Here is a 20,528-nt window from a genome sequence, read left to right on the forward strand (position 1 = left end):
CACAGGCACTCGTCCCACGCGAGACTGACTTGGGTGCTCGCACCCCATTCACTCCATTTGAGTCTTACTTGGATGCTCTCCCGGACGCTCCGCTGCCATGCCTCGAGGTGTCAATAGCGGTAACTGCCTGGGCCTACAGATATTGCGCTACGACACTCTGCCTCAGCACGAGCAGATCAATCACACCACTGCCGAAGCAGACCATACGCTACCCTGCCGAAGCAGGGACACTCCCCATGCACCACATGTGCACAACTGTAGGTGTGTGGGTACAACCCACTGCTACCCTGCCGCCGAAGCAGCTTCTCCAAAGACCATTCGCTCCATGTGACCCTTTTCAGGTGCTCACTCTAACACTCCACTGCAATGCCTCGAGGTGTCGATGGGATACCTCGACTCCTGCCTCAGCATGTGCAGTCCATACTCAGACTTCTGCTGCGCTTTGAGGTGACAATAGCGGCGGAGACACGCTATGACACTCCTGCCTCAGCACAACCAGATCACTCACTCCCTGCCGAAGCAGCTCACGCGCTACCCTACCGAAGTAGGTACACTCCACAACTTATTCTAACACTCCACTGGCATGCCTCGAGGTGTCGATAGCGGTATGTGGGGACTAATCAACGATACTACGCTACGACACTCTTACCTTAGCATGTGCAGTCCATACTCAGACTTCTGCTGCGCTTCGAGGCTGCCATAGCGGCGGCGACTCGCTATGACACTCCTGCCTCAGCACAAACAGATCACTCACTCCCTGCCGAAGCAGCTCACGCACTACCCTACCGAAGTAGGGACACTCCACATGCCAGTTGGCACTCCCTCCCTGGGCTTGTGCTTTTGAAGCGGCACACAGTCGCTTTGATAGAGTCCGCTTACGGGCACTTGTGGTTTTTTGGGAGGGATTTTAGCAGAGCCCACTGCTAAATCCCACCACGCCCTAGGCAGTTCTCCCTGACTCGCAGACAGCTGGGGAGGGGTCGTCAAGCCCTTGGACATCATGCTGTCCCTGCTGTCCCTGCTGCCCCCTTATATAAAACTTGTCGTAAGACGAGTTTGTACTACACCCGTTTCTTTTTTTACACGGGGGATACGTTCCGCAAAGGACAAAGAACTCGCATTGAGCAAACGCTCGTCTTCCAAATCGTCCTCCACCTGTTCGATCCACCTTGCCAGCTGTGCACCTCGCCTTCTTGTTCCCGTCGGATCGTTGTCGAGAACTATTTTCACCGGATTACTGTCCGACATATACAGACGGACTCATAGTCTAAGACGCCTTGAATGATTGCGGATTCACTTAAACCAAAACAAATGCATAATTATTAAACTGAAATATACATTTTCATCGCTTTACGTTCATTTTCCATTTCACTTGCAGCTTATTTCAAGGAGATGACGCCGATATCGTCATGAAGAACTACAAGGAGCTGATGAGACTGTTGGAAGAATTCGAGCTCAAACTGTTCAAAGAGTGGAGCGCGGGTGTTACCAAAAAGATTGCAACGCACATGCGGAAGGCTTTGCTCGTTAGAGCGGAAGACCACCTGCTGGTAATGAACTTTAACCACGTGCTGGTGATGATTTTACTGGAAGTTCGCTACATGAAACGTATGGGCCTTTCAAACATTCCACAGAAAGCGCTGGAGTTTTCCGATATCGAGGAAGACCTCTGGGTATGACAATTCTCCATAGTTTTGAACTGCTTTGTCCTATCACATTTCTTATTTCTCAGCAAGCACGAATGAAGTTGATGCGGATTGTCGAGTGGTACAACGAGATAACCAAAAACTGTGTCCCATGCGAGAAGGAGCTCATCCACAAGGAAATTGCCGAAATCGACAAAATAGTCGAGCAGGCCTGTTCTGGAAGCATTGACTGGGTAAACTACGAGCCAGATTTCATCGAGAATTTCTACGACAAGCTGCAAAATTTGCATTCGCGGGTACTGAAGGCGCAGAACAACATCAAAAAGATCCTGGACAGCATCAGAAGCTGGGGCCAAGTTCCCCTCTACCAACGCAAAGACGGAAGCAAAGATCTTCTGCTGGATATCGATGATCGTCCCGGTAAGGTTGCGCGACGGCTTCAGGAATGCTTCGATACCAAGAAACTGATCGATGTGTCTATGGAGCAAAATTTCCGCTATTACTTCGACTTTTTCGTTGAATCCGAAGAGAAAGTTTCGGATATGTCCGTTAAGACCAAAGGTACGGATGAATCGTTATCCGTCAAAAGAGAACCATCTGGAGAAAAAGCTGCGGACGAAGAAGGAGAAGCGTCACAATCAGATACGCTGGAGGAAGTTTCTTCTTTAGAACACTCGGAACTTGAACGAACTGCATCGCAGCTATCTTTGTTCAGACCCTACCAAGAGTATGTGGATACGTTGGTTTCGAACGAAATTATGGAGTCGGTTTACACCAGCGTGAAGTACATCAAGTTCGAAATGGAAAACCGATCGGGCAACGATGCACCATTGTTTGAAATCAAATTTGAATTGCACCCACCGAAAACTCTTTTCGTGCCGACGTTGGACGCCTTCGATTCCAGTGGATTCCTGGCTTTGGTGGAAGGTCTTTTGATAGACATCTACTGTATGAGCACTACTCCAAGGGTTGCTCAACCACCGGAAAGTGAACGAACTGACGAGAATGGGGAGGTTACTTTGTTGACCTATTTTGGTGAGTTCGGCTGAAGCTGTCCACAGAGTAACGGTTCACATATTCCTTTTCAGACCACCTGGAGAATCAAATCGAAATCGAACAGATGAAGGATTCCATCGTTAACAGAGTTATCCAGACGATTCGGACAGCGGAGGAGTACACTCAGCGTTTCCACGACTACAACTACCTATGGTTGGACGACAAGCAGAGCATTTTGGAGCAGTTTCTCAAATATGGGCGTCCACTAACAGCCGACGAGATGGAAATGCTTCTGTCTACCGAGACACCACTTCGAGAAGTCGCACCAACACTTGACCAGTTCAAAATGCAAATCGAAAGTTACTATGACCTGTATGACAAGGTTTTCGTCAACTTGAACGTCTCCGTAGTGTTTGACGTTTGGCTATCGATTGACCTGCGCCACTTCAAAACAGCGCTCCTCATAGAAATAAGCAAATGGTCGAACTTATACAAAAACAATCTGATCAACAAGGTTGTCGACAGCCTGCAAGAACTGGAAGAGTTTGCCAACGAATGCGATGAGATATTCGTCCTCGAAGCCACCGAAGAAGATTTCCCCACACTGCTGAAGATCCTGTCTGCGTTGAACAAGCTGAAGGAGCGGGAGAACATGTACGATAGCATGTTCGAACCTCTGAAGGCGACCGTCGATCTCCTCAAGGGTTTCAATGTCGAGTTCGATGAACTCGTTTACAAACAATTCGCCGAACTGCCGGAGCGATGGTTACACATCAAGAAGACGGCGTCGAAAGTGCGCGAGAAGATCGCCCCGGCGCAGACCTACCAGGTTGATCTGATTAAGAAGCGAATAACGCTATTTGACATCCGTTCCAAGTTATACAGGGAGGGCTTCAAGAAGTTGGCCTTCTTCAAGGTTCCCTGCGAGAATGTGTACCAGATGTGTAATCAGGTCAACCTGGAGCTGAACATCATGGAGACGCAAATGAAGAACCTCTGTGACTCTGCGGCACTGTTCGAGCTCAATCCTCCGGATGATAACAAGCTCCGGCTGTGTCGGAAGGAGATCCGAATGGTCAAGCAGATATGGGATTTTGTATATGCGGTGGAATCTTGTGTGGACGATTGGAAAAAGACACCGTGGAAGAAAATCGACGTCGAAGCGATGGAGGTCGAGTGCAAAAACTATGGCAAACAAATACGCCAGTTGGACAAAGATATGCGTTCGTGGAATCCCTACTTGCACGTGGAAGCAGTGCTGAAGAATCTGTTGACGTCGCTACGGGCCATTACGGAGTTGCAGAATCCTGCGATCCGAGAGCGCCATTGGATCGAGTTGATGCACGCTACTAAGGTGAGTTGAGATACGAAGGATATGAGTTTTATGGACAGAAGGTAAATTTAAATAATTTTTATGAATGAGATAGTTCGTACAGTTATATTGACCCAGATATTGTAGGTGGTGAGGATATATTGATAAAGGTGAGTGGGCGAAAAATGCATGCACCGGATCAGCAACAATCAAATTTAAAAATATCGAATCTTTGGAAACTTTTACGAGACCTATTGCAAGAGTATTAGAAATTCGAACTTCTGGGAGGAATTCATAAGATTCTAAAAAAAAAATATTTATTAATGTGGTAAAGATTTGATACAATGCCTAACAAAGTCAACAATCAAATCTCAACCATGATTCGTCAAAAAAAAACCCAGATTAATCCACCTAGCGGTGATGATGCCTTTCTCGTGCTGTAAAAAATAGTATTTTGGCCATAACTACCAAGCCTATTGTCCGATCCGTCCAATTTTCAATAGGAAACAATGGGGCAGTATACTGCGTCGAATGCAGTCTGTTGTGAGGGAATCCGTTTAGGGTAAGTGCATTAAAAATGAGCTAGACTTTTTTACGCGCTTTTTTATGAGGAAAAGTATTTTGGCCATAACTTCCAAGCCCATAGTCCGATCCGGCCAATTTTCAATAGGAAACAATGGGGCAGTATACTGCGTCGAATGCAACTTGTTGCGAGTAAATTGGTTGAGGGTAAGTGCAAAAAGTGAGCTAAACTTTTGCTCTTTTGGTGCTCACACACACACACACACACACACACACACACACACACACACACACACGCACACACACACAGACATCACCTCAATTCGTCGAGCTGAGTCGATTGGTATATAACACTATGGGTCTCCGAGCCTTCTATAAAAAGTTTGTTTTTGGAGTGAACATATAGCCTTTACGTATACTTAGTATACGAGAAAGGCAATAATTACCTAACGATGTTCAATTTTTACTTAAAGAGAAGATTTATTATTCTCTAAGTGCATCGAATTCCCTTCAGGAATTCATCGAATTCTCGTCAGGAGTTCATCGATTTCTCGCCAAGAATTCAACGAGTTCCGGTTAGGAATTCATCGCACTCCCGAAAGGAATTCATCGAAATCCCGTCAGGAGTTCATCGAATCCCAGACAGGAACTCATCGAATTCCTGACAGGAATTCATCGAATTCCCATCTGGAATTGATCGAATAAACGTCAGGAATTCATCAAAACTTCGTCAAGAATTCATCGAATTATCGTCACGAATTCCGGACAGGAATTCATCGAACTCCGAACAGGATTTCATCGAATTCCGAACAGGAATTCATCGAATTCCGAACAGGAATTCATCGAATTCCGAACAGGAATTCATCGAATTCCGAACAGGAATTCATCGAATTCCGAACTGGAATTCATCGAATTCCGAACAGGAATTCATCGAATTCCGAACAGGAATTCATCGAATTCCGAACAGGAATTCATCGAATTCCGAACAGGAATTCATCGAATTCCAAACAGGAATTCATCGAATTCCGAACAGGAATTCATCAAATTCCGGACATGAATTCATTGAATTCCGGACAAGAATTCATCGAACTCCCAACAAGAATTCATCGAATTCCGAACAAGAATTCATCGAATTCCGAACAGGAATTCATCGAATTCCGAACATAAGAATTCATCGAATTCAGAACAGGAATTCATCGAATATCGAACAGGAATTCATCGAATATCGAACAGGAATTCATCGAATATCGAACAGGAATTCATCGAATTCCGAACAGGAATTCATCGAATTCCGAACAGGAATTCATCGAATTCCGAACAGGAATTCATCGAATTCCGAACAGGAATTCATCGAATTCCGAACAGGAATTCATCGAATTCCGACAGGAATTCATCAAATTCCGTACAGGAATTCATCAAATTCGAACAGGAATTCATCGAATTCGAACAGGAATTCATCGAATTCGAACAGGAATTCATCGAATTCGAACAGGAATTCATCGAATTCGAACAGGAATTCATCGAATTCGAACAGGAATTCATCGAATTCGAACAGGAATTCATCGAATTCGAACAGGAATTCATCGAATTCGAACAGGAATTCATCGAATTCGAACAGGAATTCATCGAATTCCGAACAGGAATTCATCGAATTCGAACAGGAATTCATCGAATTCGAACAGGAATTCATCGAATTCGAACAGGAATTCATCGAATTCGAACAGGAATTCATCGAATTCCGAACAGGAATTCATCGAATTCGAACAGGAATTCATCGAATTCGAACAGGAATTCATCGAATTCGAACAGGAATTCATCGAATTCGAACAGGAATTCATCGAATTCGAACAGGAATTCATCGAATTCGAACAGGAATTCCTCGAATTCGAACAGGAATTCCTCGAATTCGAACAGGAATTCATCGAATTCGAACAGGAATTCATCGAATTCCGAACAGGAATTCATCGAATTCGAACAGGAATTCATAGAATTCGAACAGGAATTCATCGAATTCGAACAGGAATTCATCGAATTCGAACAGGAATTCATCGAATTCCGAACAGGAATTCATCGATTTCCGAACAGGAATTCATCGAATTTCGAACAGGAATTTATCGAATTCCGAACAGGAATTCATCGAATTCCGAACAGGAATGCATCGAATTACGAACAGGAATTCATCGAATTCCGAACAGGAATTCATCGAATTTCGAACAGGAATTCATTGAATTCCGAACAGGAATTCATCGAATTTCGAACAGGAATTCATCGAATTCCGAACAGGAATTCATTGAATTCCGAACAGAAATTCATCGAATTCCGGACAGGAATTCATCGAATTCCGGTCCGGAATTCATCGAATTTCAAACAGGAATTCATCGAATTCCGAACAGAAATTTATCGAACTCCGAACAGGAATTCATCGGATTCCGGATCGGAATTCATCGAATTTCGAACAGGAATTCATCGAATTTCGAACAGGAATTCATCGAATTCCGAACAGGAATTCATCGAATTCCGAACAGGAATTCATCGAATTCCGAACAGGAATTCATCGAATTCCGAACAGGAATTCATCGAATTCCGAACAGGAATTCATCGAATTACGAATAGGAATTCATCGAATTCCGAATAGGAATTCATTGAATTCCGAACAGGAATTCATCGAATTCCGAACAGGAATTCATCGAATTCCGAACAGGAAATCATCGAACTCTGGACAGGAATTCATCGAACTCTGGACAGGAATTAATCGAATTCCGAACAGCAATTCATTGAATTCGGAAAAGAAATTCATTGAATTCCGAACAGGAATGCATCGAATTACGAACAGGAATTCATCGAATTCCGAACAGGAAATCATCGAATTCCGAACAGGAATTCATCGAATTCCGAACAGGAATTTGTAGAATTCCGAACAGGAATTCATCGAACTCTCGACAGGAATTCATTGAATTCCGAACAGGATATCATCGAATTTCGCACAGGAATTCATCGAATTCGGAACAGGAATTTATCGAATTACGAACAGGAATTCATCGAATTCCGAACAGGAATTCATCGAAATACGACAGAAATTCATCAAATTCCGAACAGGAATTCATCGAATTCCAAACAGGAATTCATCGAATTCCGACAGGAGTCTATCGAATTCCGACAGGAATTCATCGAATTCCGACAGGAATTCATCGTATTTCGACAGGAATTCATCGAATTTCGACAGGAATTCATCGAACTCCGACAGGAATTCATCGAATTCTGACAGGAATTTATCGAATTCGAACAGGAATTCATCGAATTCGAACAGGAATTCATCGAATTCCGAACAGGAATTCATCGAATTCGAACAGGAATTCATCGAATTCGAACAGGAATTCATCGAATTCGAACAGGAATTCATCGAATTCGAACAGGAATTCATCGAATTCCGAACAGGAATTCATCATCGAATTCGAACAGGAATTCATCGAATTCGAACAGGAATTCATCGAATTCGAACAGGAATTCATCGAATTCCGAACAGGAATTCATCGAATTCCGAACAGGAATTCATCGAATTCGAACAGGAATTCATCGAATTCGAACAGGAATTCATCGAATTCGAACAGGAATTCATCGAATTCGAACAGGAATTCATCGAATTCCGAACAGGAATTCATCGAATTCGAACAGGAATTCATCGAATTCCGACAGGAATTCATCGAATTCCGACAGGAATTCATCGAATTCCGACAGGAATTAATCGAATTCCGACAGGAATTAATCGAATTCCGACAGGAATTCATCGAATTCCGACAGGAATTCATCGAATTCCGACAGGATATCATCGAATTCCGACAGGAATTCATCGAATCCCAACAGGAATTCATCGAATTCCGAAAGGAATTCATCGAATTCCGAAAGGAATTCATCGAATTTCGACAGGAATTCATCGAATTCCGACAGGAATTCATCGAATTGCGACAGGAATTCATCGAATTCCGACAGGAATTCATCGAATTCCGAACAGGAATTCATCGAATTCCGAACAGGAATTCATCGAATTCCGAACAGGAATTCATCGAATTCCGAACAGGAATTCATCGAATTCCGAACAGGAATTCATCGAATTCGAACAGGAATTCCTCGAATTCGCACAGGAATTCATCGAATTACGAACAAGAATTCATCGAATTCCGAACAGGAATTCATCGAAATACGACAGGAATTCATCAAATTCCGAACAGGAATTCATCGAATTCCGAACAGGAATTCATCGAATTCCGAACAGGAATTCATCGAATTCCGACAGGAATTCATCGAATTCCGACAGGAATTCATCGAATTCCGACAGGAATTCATCGAATTCCGACAGGAATTCATCGAATTCCGACAGGAATTCATCGAATTCCGACAGGAATTCATCGAATTCCGACAGGAATTCATCGAATTCCGACAGGAATTCATCGAATTCCGACAGGAATTCATCGAATTCCGACAGGAATTCATCGAATTCCGACAGGAATTCATCGAATTCCGACAGGAATTCATCGAATTCCGACAGGAATTCATCGAATTCCGACAGGAATTCATCGAATTCCGACAGGAATTCATCGAATGCCGACAGGAATTCATCGAACTCCGACAGGAATTCATCGAATTGCGACAGGAATTCATCGAATTCCGACAGGAATTCATCGAATTGCGACAGGAATTCATCGAATTCCGGACAGGAATTCATCGAATTCCGGACAGGAATTCATCGAATTCCGGACAGGAATTCATCGAATTCCGGACAGGAATTCATCGAATTCCGGACAGGAATTCATCGAATTCCGGACAGGAATTCATCGAATTCCGGACAGGAATTCATCGAATTCCGGACAGGAATTCTCGCTTAACTTTTCAAAAGGTCCTAAGTAACATTTTTTTCATGATTTAATTTGAGTATTGCAATCAACAGATTAACATGAAATACGTTAATTGCATTATTCAGATTAAATCATGTAAAAAATGTTACTTAGGACCTTTTGAAAAGTTAAGCGAGAATTCATCGAATTCCGGACAGGAATTCATCGAATTCCGGACAGAAATTCATCGAATTCCGAACAGGAATTCATCGAATTCTGAACAGGAATTCATCGAATTCCGAAAAGGAATTCATCGAATTCCGAACAGGAATTCATCGAATTCCGAACAGGAATTCATCGATTTCCGAACAGGAATGCATCGAATTCCGAATAGGAATTCATCGAATTTCGAATAGGAATTCATCGAATTCCGAATAGGAATTCATCGAATTCCGAATAGGAATTCATCGAATTCCGAATAGGAATTCATCGAATTCCGAATAGGAATTCATCGAATTCCGAACAGGAATTCATCGAATTCCGAACAGGAATTCATCGAATTCCGAACAGGAATTCATCGAATTCCGAACAGGAATTCATCGAATTCCGAACAGGAATTCATCGAATTCCGAACAGGAATTCATCGAATTCCGAACAGTAATTCATCGAATTCCGAACAGGAATTCATCGAATTCCGAACAGGAATTCATCGATTTCCGAACAGGAATTCATCGAATTTCGAACAGGAATTTATCGAATTCCGAACAGGAATTCATCGAATTCCGAACAGGAATGCATCGAATTACGAACAGGAATTCATCGAATTCCGAACAGGAATTCATCGAATTTCGAACAGGAATTCATTGAATTCCGAACAGGAATTCATCGAATTTCGAACAGGAATTCATCGAATTCCGAACAGGAATTCATTGAATTCCGAACAGAAATTCATCGAATTCCGGACCGGAATTCATCGAATTCCGGTCCGGAATTCATCGAATTTCGAACAGGAATTCATCGAATTCCGAACAGAAATTTATCGAACTCCGAACAGGAATTCATCGGATTCCGGATCGGAATTCATCGAATTTCGAACAGGAATTCATCGAATTTCGAACAGGAATTCATCGAATTCCGAACAGGAATTCATCGAATTCCGAACAGGAATTCATCGAATTCCGAACAGGAATTCATCGAATTCCGAACAGGAATTCATCGAATTCCGAACAGGAATTCATCGAATTCCGAACAGGAATTCATCGAATTTCGAACAGGAATTCATCGAATTCCGAACAGGAATTCATTGAATTCCGAACAGGAATTCATCGAATTCCGGACAGGAATTCATCGAATTCCGAACAGGAATTCATCGAATTTCGAACAGGAATTCATCGAATTCCGAACAGAAATTTATCGAACTCCGAACAGGAATTCATCGGATTCCGGATCGGAATTCATCGAATTTCGAACAGGAATTCATCGAATTCCGAACAGGAATTCATCGAATTCCGAACAGGAATTCATCGAATTCCGAACAGGAATTCATCGAATTCCGAACAGGAATTCATCGAATTCCGAACAGGAATTCATCGAATTCCGAACAGGAATTCATCGAATTCCGAACAGGAATTCATCGAATTCCGAACAGGAATTCATCGAATTCCGAACAGGAATTCATCGAATTACGAATAGGAATTCATCGAATTCCGAATAGGAATTCATTGAATTCCGAACAGGAATTCATCGAATTCCGAACAGGAATTCATCGAATTCCGAACAGGAAATCATCGAACTCTGGACAGGAATTCATCGAACTCTGGACAGGAATTAATCGAATTCCGAACAGCAATTCATTGAATTCGGAAAAGAAATTCATTGAATTCCGAACAGGAATGCATCGAATTACGAACAGGAATTCATCGAATTCCGAACAGGAAATCATCGAATTCCGAACAGGAATTCATCGAATTCCGAACAGGAATTCATCGAATTCCGAACAGGAATTTGTAGAATTCCGAACAGGAATTCATCGAACTCTCATTGAATTCCGAACAGGATATCATCGAATTTCGAACAGGAATTCATCGAATTCGGAACAGGAATTCATCGAATTCCGAACAGGAATTCATCGAATTCCGAACAGGAATTCATCGAATTCCGAACAGGAATTCATCGAATTCCGAACAGGAATTCATCGAATTCCGAACAGGAATTCATCGAATTCCGAACAGGAATTCATCGAATTCCGAACAGGAATTCATCGAATTCCGAACAGGAATTCATCGAATTCCGAACAGGAATTCATCGAATTCCGAACAGGAATTCATCGAATTCCGAACAGGAATTCATCGAATTCCGAACAGGAATTCATCGAATTCAAAACAGGAATTCATCGAATATCGAACAGGAATTAATCGAATTCCGAACAGGAATTCATCGAATTTCGGACAGAAATTCATCGAACTCCGAACAGGAATTCATCGAATTCCGACAGGAATTCATCGAATTCCGACAGGAATTCATCGAATTCCGATAGGAATTCATCGAATTCCGACAGGAATTCATCGAATTCCGACAGGAATTCATCGAATTCCGACAGGAATTCATCGAATTCCGACAGGAATTCATCGAATTCCGACAGGAATTCATCGAATTCCGACAGGAATTCATCGAATTCCGACAAGAATTCACCGAATTCCGACAGGAATTCATCGAATGCCGACAGGAATTCATCGAATGCCGACAGGAATTCATCGAACTCCGACAGGAATTCATCGAATTGCGACAGGAATTCATCGAATTCCGACAGGAATTCATCGAATTGCGAACAGGAATTCATCGAATTCGAACAGGAATTCATCGAATTCGAACAGGAATTCATCGAATTCAGAACAGGAATTCATCGAATATCGAACAGGAATTCATCGAATATCGAACAGGAATTCATCGAATATCGAACAGGAATTCATCGAATTCCGAACAGGAATTCATCGAATTCCGAACAGGAATTCATCGAATTCCGAACAGGAATTCCGAACAGGAATTCATCGAATTCCGAACAGGAATTCATCGAATTCCGACAGGAATTCATCGAATTCCGACAGGAATTCATCGAATTCCGACAGGAATTCATCGAATTCCGACAGGAATTCATCGAATTCCGACAGGAATTCATCGAATTCCGACAGGAATTCATCGAATTCCGACAGGAATTCATCGAATTTTGAACAGGAATTCATCGAATTCCGAACAGGAATTCATCGAAATACGAACAGGAATTCATCAAATTCCGGACAGGAATTCATCGAATTCCGGACAGGAATTCATCGAATTCCGAACAGGAATTCATCGAATTCCGGACAGGAATTCATCGAATTCCGGACAGGAATTCATCGAATTCCGGACAGGAATTCATCGAATTCCGGACAGGAATTCATCGAATTCCGAACAGGAATTCATCGGATTCCGAACAGGAATTCATCGAACTCCGAACAGGAATTCATCGAATTCCGAACAGGAATTCATCGAATTCCAGACAGGAATTCATCGAACTCCGAACAGGAATAAAACGAATTCCGGACAGGAATTCATCGAATTTCGGACAGAAATTCATCGAATTCCTTACAGAAATTCATCGAATTCCAGACAAGAATTCATCGATTTCCAGACAGGAATCCATCAAATTCCTGACAGAAATTCATCGAATTCCAGACCGGAATTCAGACAGCAATTCATCGAATTCCGAACAGGAATTCATCGAATTCCGAACAGGAGTTCATCGAATTCTGAACAGGAATTCATCGAATTTCGAACAGGAATTCATCGAATTCCGAACAGGAATTCATCGAATTCCGAACAGGAATTCATCGAATTCCGAACAGGAATTCATCGAGTTCCGAACAGGAATTCATAGAATTCTGAACGGGAATTCATCGAATTCCGAATAGGAATTCATCGAATTCCCAATAGGAATTCATCGAATTCCGAACAGGAATTCATCGAATTCCGAACAGGAATTCATCGAGTTCCGAACAGGAATTCATAGAATTCTGAACGGGAATTCATCGAATTCCGAATAGGAATTCATCGAATTCCCAATAGGAATTCATCGAATTCCGAATAGGAATTCATTGAATTCCGAATAGGAATTCATCGAATTCTGAACAGGAATTCTTTGAATTCCGGAGAGGGATTCATCGAATTCCTAACAGGAATTAATTGAATTCCGGACAGGAAATCATCGAATTCCGGACAGGAATTCATCGAACTTCCGGACAGGTCCCGTCAGGAACTCATCGATTACCCGTCAGGAATTCATCGATTCCCCTTCATGTATCTATCGAATTCCGAACAGGGATTCATCGAACTCTCGTCAGGAATTCATCGAATTCTATTCAGGAATTCATCGAGTTCTCGTCAGGAATTCATTGAATTGTCGTCAAAAATTCATCGAATTCTCGCCAGGAATTCATCGAATTCCCGACAGAAATTCACCGAGTTCCGGTTAGAATTTCCGACAGGAATTAATCGAATTCCGGTCAAAAATTCATTATCAACAGGAATTCATCGCATTCCGGACAGGAATTCATCGAGTTTTCATCAGGAACTCATCGAGTTCCGGTTAGGAATTCATCGAAGTCCCGTCATGAATTCATAGAATTCCCCAGTTCTCGTCAGGAATTTATCGAGTTCCGGTTAGGAATCCATCGAACTCCCGTCAGGATTTCAGCGGACTCCAGTTGCGATATCGATTAATAGAACGCAGTAACATACTATTGAAAAATAGTTGAACTCCTTTGAGGAAATTATTGAAGCTCTGCAAGGAGTTCATCGAATTCCTGTAAGATTCCTGTAAGGATTCCCCCGAACATCTTCAAAATTCCTAGAGTTCATGAAATGTTTTTCTTCCCATTTCCAGCGAAGTTATTTTTAAAACTGCATGGGCCTCCTGATTTCTGAAACCCTTTTTGGATGTCATATTTTTGATTTAAGTATCATTTCAACCCTTCCTCTACCCATTTTCGTATGCTGATTTGCAATGTTTGTATGAACATCACACTTCTCGCATCCTTGTTTCCTTTACCAAAATCCTGCTAGTATGATCAAACTTATCTCGTTTAATTATTCAAAACATAATTGCGCATAGTAATTTAAGTATTCGGCTTTGAAATATGGAGCTTCGAAATCCTAAATATGATTATAACCATTGAAGTTCATTCCTTCAGTATGAAAGCCAATTATTAGTTTTTCAACATTTAATACTGAAGGAAACCGCGCTTCCAAACTAAATTTATCTACATTCTTCGGATCAACTTTCCAGCCCGCATGCAGTTCCGTCCATTGCTCAAACATCGCTTCCACTGCTTGGGAAGAACTCTATTTCCGTCCTTTCGTTTCGAGTGTCGCCCCAACTTCAGTTTACCCAGAGTTTCTGCTCGAGCCAACTATTTAGAATTTAATTTAACTCGACAAATAGAGATCCAAAAAGCAATTTACCCGCAACTGCAACACAGCAATACCCAGAAGCCGAAAGAAACACACCAAATAAAAGTGCAGGCAAAATTTCACCCCCACTTTGCTGCGCACAAACTTTTTAGTGTGTAAACACGTTTATACAGTAAGCATTTTTCTTTCTCTCCCTACCGAACAATGCCGCCACCCGTCCATCGAAACGCCACAATTAAGCTGTTGAAAACTTATGGGAGAGAAATGTTGGTATGTGTCTGCCGTACGGCCGTTCGTTCCTCCATATACGTAGAAGGTTCACTCATTTCCCGTTTCGTACACACCACTGACTGCACTGACTGGCATTATAGTTACACATAATTTAAAACTGTTTTACACCGACCGACTGGCCACGGCCAGTCTGGAACTGGGCCGAGTCAAGTCGGTCCGCTTTTTGCCCCCGTATTTGGTTTCCGCTTGTTTTTCCATGAACTTCAACTTCCTTCCATCCCAATGCAGCGGAACACGGTGATACGAAGGGTCTGGTTTTCCTGAAGTAAAACATTGTTCACTGCAAAAGAATTTCAACCATATCGAGTTAAAAAAATGTAATTTATATGTTAGATGAAGATTTGCACCTTCATCAGCAACTTCGTTTTTCGCCCTATTAGTTTGATACCAGACTGACATTATCGCAAACCTAAGGATTGAAATAAAAACTTTCCACCGAAACTTCTGAATCACCGTGCATCGCAAAAGTCCAACTTTCTGGCCGTTAGTCGCACATTGTTTTCCCGTTTTGCTCACATTTGTGGATGGGTTTCTGTTTTGTTGTACCCCGTCCGACGAACAGGATGGAATTACAAATTACACAACTTCCTTAACTGATTTATTACTTTCTGACCTTTTTCTTCCTGGCGATCTTCACGTACATATGCATATGCACATACCATTACACATGTAGGTCCGTTTCCGGATGGACAACTCGACAACCCTGGCCGACCTGCTGGAGCTGAACCTGCACAACTACGAAGAGGAAGTGAAAACTATCGTCGATAAATCGGTCAAAGAGATGGGCATGGAGAAGATACTGCGCGACTTGGGAGTCGCCTGGCGGGATCTGGAGTTCGAGTATGATGCACACGAACGTACCGGTCTGAAGCTACTGAAAGTTTCCGAAGAAGTAATCGAAATGCTCGAAGAGAATCAGGTGCAGTTGCAGAACTTGATGTCATCGAAATATATTGCCTTCTTCCTGACGGAAGTTTCCAAGTGGCAGCTGTCCCTGTCGAACGCTGATCAGGTCATCACGGCTTGGTTCGAGGTGCAACGGAAATGGATGTATCTGGAAAGTATATTTATCGGATCAGAGGATATCCGCAGTCAGCTACCGGAGGATTCAAAGCGATTCGACGGGATTGATAAAGAGTTCAAGAAGCTTTTGGGTGAAGTGGCAGCGAGTCCAAACATTGTTAAAGCTACCAACAAGGAGGGTTTGTGCGATAAGTTGGAAAGATTACTTACCGATCTGGTACTCTGCGAAAAGGCTTTGAACGATTATTTGGAAACAAAACGACTGGCGTATCCCAGGTTCTACTTTGTCTCGTCCGCGGATTTATTGGATATTCTGTCCAATGGTAACCAGCCGGAATTGGTGGCGAAGCACTTGACCAAATTGTACGATTCGTTAGCGAAGTTGGTGTTCTCCAAGTTCTCGAAGAAAAGTGCAGCTGGAATGATTTCCAAAGAGAACGAAGAGTACGTAGCCTTCAAGGAAAACTGTGACTGCAGTGGAAAAGTCGAGATCTGGCTGAATCGCGTTACGGATTCTATGCGAGTCACACTTCACGATCTGTTCGAAAAGTCGGTCAATGCGTACGAAGACAAACCGCGAGATCAGTGGGTCTTCGATTGGCCCGCTCAGCCGGCTCTCTGTGCGACACAGATCTGGTGGACTACGGAGGTCAACGTGGCATTCGCCAGACTTGAAGAAGGCTACGAAAATGCTCTCAAGGACTACCAGAAGAAGCAAATTATCCAACTGAACGCTTTGATTGTGCTGCTGTGCGGTGAGCTCAGTCAAGGGGATCGTCAGAAGATTATGACAATTTGTACGATTGATGTTCATTCGCGAGATGTCGTGGCCAAGATGATCACACAGAAGGTCGAAACCGGGCAAGCATTCCAGTGGCAAAGTCAGCTGAGACATCGCTGGGACACTAATTTGAGTGATTGCTACGCGAACATTTGCGACGCCCAGTTCCGTTATGATTATGAGTACCTCGGCAACACTCCTCGTTTGGTTATCACTCCGCTGACCGATCGGTGCTACATCACTTTGACCCAGGTTAGTATCAGTCCACCAATTAGAAAAATGTCATTAAAAACATTGAAAAATTCTTCCACAGTCACTTCATCTAATCATGGGTGGAGCACCGGCGGGTCCAGCCGGCACGGGGAAAACCGAGACCACCAAGGATTTGGGACGGGCCCTCGGCATCATGGTGTACGTGTTCAACTGCTCCGAACAGATGGATTATAAATCATGCGGAAACATTTACAAAGGTCTGTCGCAGACCGGAGCCTGGGGGTGCTTTGATGAGTTCAACCGAATTTCGGTCGAGGTCCTGTCGGTGGTGGCCGTTCAGGTGAAATCGATCCAGGATGCAATCAAGGTAATTAGGTTTAATGCGCCAGGATTGTCGTTTTTTGATTTCGGGATTAGCCGGTTCCTAGAAACCCAATTAGGGGATATAGAAAATGACGGCAATCGGAAACAGAGCTCGTCTGTTCCCTGTCGGACGTGTGTGTTAGTATGATTGTATATCGTATTTCTTTTCATTTCGTTTGTCTGGTACACTTTATGTCTTTTTTCGGTGTGGTTTGGTGTGAAGGGTGAACAAAAATATGCAACCCTTAGTGATATCAAGGTAAAACTTTAGAGAAACCATGTTAGCTGCACCGTCTTCGTATGGCTAATGTTACAGTAGCTACTAGAGAACAGGCATGTAGAGAACTTTTTCGTTCGAGCTGTATCGTATGATTCGATGATACACTTTCAAGCCCTCTCGTGCGTCACCGATGTTGGGCCACCTTTCTCAAGCTGGGGAGGGTATTCTCATTGAAATTCATCTCCTGTGAAAGTATTACTGTTATATGTGTGCACTTCACATTACCTTTACACAAACAACACATACTGCATGGCGTAAATTCCTCGACGGCATAACATCAACTCGATGCCAGCCTTGAGGATCTAAGTGTCGAAAATCATAAAATCAAATGAACATTAGGTCCGACGTTTGATAGGTCGATTGTAATTTGCCTAAATGATATTTGGCTTGACGATAATCAGACTCTCTTTGTCAAGTATTTTTCTTTGCTTGTATCACGAATTTCCAGCGCCTTGCTTATTCGACCTAATGCCCTTCAGTCCAATGACATTCAAACACTTCTTTCACAGTGAAGCACCTTTTCTAGAACTCCGGCTTTCGTACTTTCTATTCCAACCAGCAGGAAGGGCGCTGATAGTGCGGTGGTAGCACGAGAATACAATCTCGCCGCCACTGGCTAATCTAAATAATTCCACCAACCAACGTTGCTGATTGACCCCATCTGTCGTAATTGCCACCCTGCATTCGAAAGCGTGGCCAAAATTTCCAATCTTGCCACTGGCGACACACACGTGCAGTGCAAAAGACCAATCGGGCGAATTGGATCCGATCAAATTCCGCGATACGTAAAACCACTACCCAGTGGAGCAGGAGTCGTTTTTTTGTTGGACGAAGCCACCAGCAGCATTTTTAACATTTGGTTGACTGGCAATATTGTCTGATTATTTTTGTTAGCTTATTTTGCTCAATTTTTCAAAAGTACTCTTAAGTGCACTAATGCTACCATATAACACGAACAAAAAAAAACTATTCTTTTCCATATTGGATTCACACTACTGGAAGCTCTGTCCAACGAAAACGCCGTTCTGCCCCAGTGTGAGCCATGTTACTGAACCGGTTGCATTGGATAGGCAGGATGGCGTTTCTATTGAAGGATGACACCACACCGTCACGGAACCTTCAGTAATGGTTGCTGTCTTCGTAACGACGATTTCACGCAATCAAGATTCCGCAAAGGTTGTTTTTGCTTTCTCGTTTAAATTTCTATCGCCTGGAATTGGATGACTGGAAGGAGTGGGCCAAACGATGCTCGCGGCTTGATACAGTTGCAGATCGAATTATTGTTTGATCTATGTTGTTTTTTGTAACCGTTGGCACCTACTAATTTATGTTGTCGGTTTCTTTGATTATTCAATTGGCATATTTCTATTTAGAGGACAATTGTTCGTTGCTTTACATGTTACAATGTTCTTTAACATTCAGACGGGCTTATAAAACGTTTTTTTTTTGCACATTAAAGTCATGGTAAAAATTGAGAAAGCAGTAAAAAAAAACAAAATTTAATTATGAGACTTTTTTTAATCATTGAATGCTGTTGAGCGTGTGTCAGGAGCAAGTTTTTAGCATCTGCTTTGTTCGATGTGATGCTTTGAATGGTCATGTAAATTCTAGCAATAATGAGTTTATTTGGACTATCAAATTGCTATAGTTATGATAGCCTTTTGCTCTAAAAAAGAAGAAAAATTAAACTTTCTACTTTTTCAAAAAAAACTATTCACGCATAAATGATTTATTACTATGGGAGTCTTTAGCAAATACATAGGTAGGATTACCAATTCGGTGTGGTGCTACTCATTGGCGTAACTAACGAAAAATTCTAGGGGGGGCTAACTTTTCAAAAATCTATTTTTCAACAGTCAACAATTTTTTAACAAAAGTTATCGTTTTCGCCCGACGCTCAACCAAACTAATGTATATTGTTCAAAAGTTGGTCTACCAGTTCACCATTTCAACTCATCTTTCGACGACTTGGATATAACAAACGATATTTATCATTAGCCCTGACTTCATAAGAAGTCATAGGAGTTGTATGAATTCGTTCAAGTTTCATTTACCTCCCCTGAAATCTCAAAGTTTTGACGAACTTTACCAGACAAATAATAAGAAAGAAAAAGATACGATATGGCCTGGCCATACTGTACTCAGTTCTCGAATGGATTCTAACCATAATTCTTTCTGGAATGCGAAGCATCTTTCAGGATTATGTTAGAAAGCCAGATATTATTTGTATATGGTCGGGGTTCTGCCAAACCGCACCAAGCGCCTTTTTTACTGGCTTTTTGTTCATAAAAGGAAAACGTAAATAATTTTATATCAATTCATACGTACGTTTGTTGTAGGATACCCTTAGTTATGGGGTTGATGGACCGGAGACCTCTCCTTTTGACATTCGATGTTTTCAAAAATCGGGCGAGAATTATTCCAAGTTCAAAAACTTAATAAAGTGTAATCAACTTGCTGTAGTGTTTCGTAGAGATACAATGAAAAAAAATCACTCTCTGTAGCAAAAATTCTAGGGGGGGCTAATTTGATTCTAGGTGGGGCTATAGCCCCCCCTAGCCCCCCTGTAGTTACGCCAATGGTGCTACTTACTTCTCACTTATTTGTCTTTTCGTACTTCTCAATTATCATTCATTATTTCACACTTTTTGTCGTGTTCGGCCAAACGACATTTTCAGCCAAATCGCCCCTTTCGCCAAAACGGCATTTTTTGCCAAACAGCATTTTCAACCAATTGAACCATTCGGTTAAACGACTTTATCTGCCAATGACATTTTTGCGAAGTGGTCTTATCTGTCAAACGACTTTCTCAGCAAAATTACCTGTC

The 20,528-nt window shown here is 42.3% G+C and overlaps 1 protein-coding gene across 2 annotated transcripts in view; it reads left to right on the plus strand.

Moving 5' to 3' along the window:
- LOC134222716 (dynein beta chain, ciliary) overlaps nt 1–20,528 on the plus strand; it is a 70,886-nt gene that overhangs the window by 24,943 nt on the left and 25,415 nt on the right. The window contains exons 7-12 of one of the 2 annotated variants that reach the window (XM_062701882.1): nt 1,379–1,673; nt 1,733–2,681; nt 2,735–3,996; nt 14,991–15,020; nt 15,715–17,097; nt 17,159–17,425. In XM_062701882.1, coding sequence (XP_062557866.1) covers nt 1,379–1,673; nt 1,733–2,681; nt 2,735–3,996; nt 14,991–15,020; nt 15,715–17,097; nt 17,159–17,425 — 4,186 coding nt within the window. The remainder of the gene's footprint in view (nt 1–1,378; nt 1,674–1,732; nt 2,682–2,734; nt 3,997–14,990; nt 15,021–15,714; nt 17,098–17,158; nt 17,426–20,528) is intronic. The other variant, XM_062701889.1, reaches the window with a different exon arrangement.

This window comes from Armigeres subalbatus, chromosome 1 (genome assembly GCF_024139115.2).
Source record: "Armigeres subalbatus isolate Guangzhou_Male chromosome 1, GZ_Asu_2, whole genome shotgun sequence".
Taxonomy (NCBI): Eukaryota; Metazoa; Arthropoda; class Insecta; order Diptera; family Culicidae; genus Armigeres; species Armigeres subalbatus.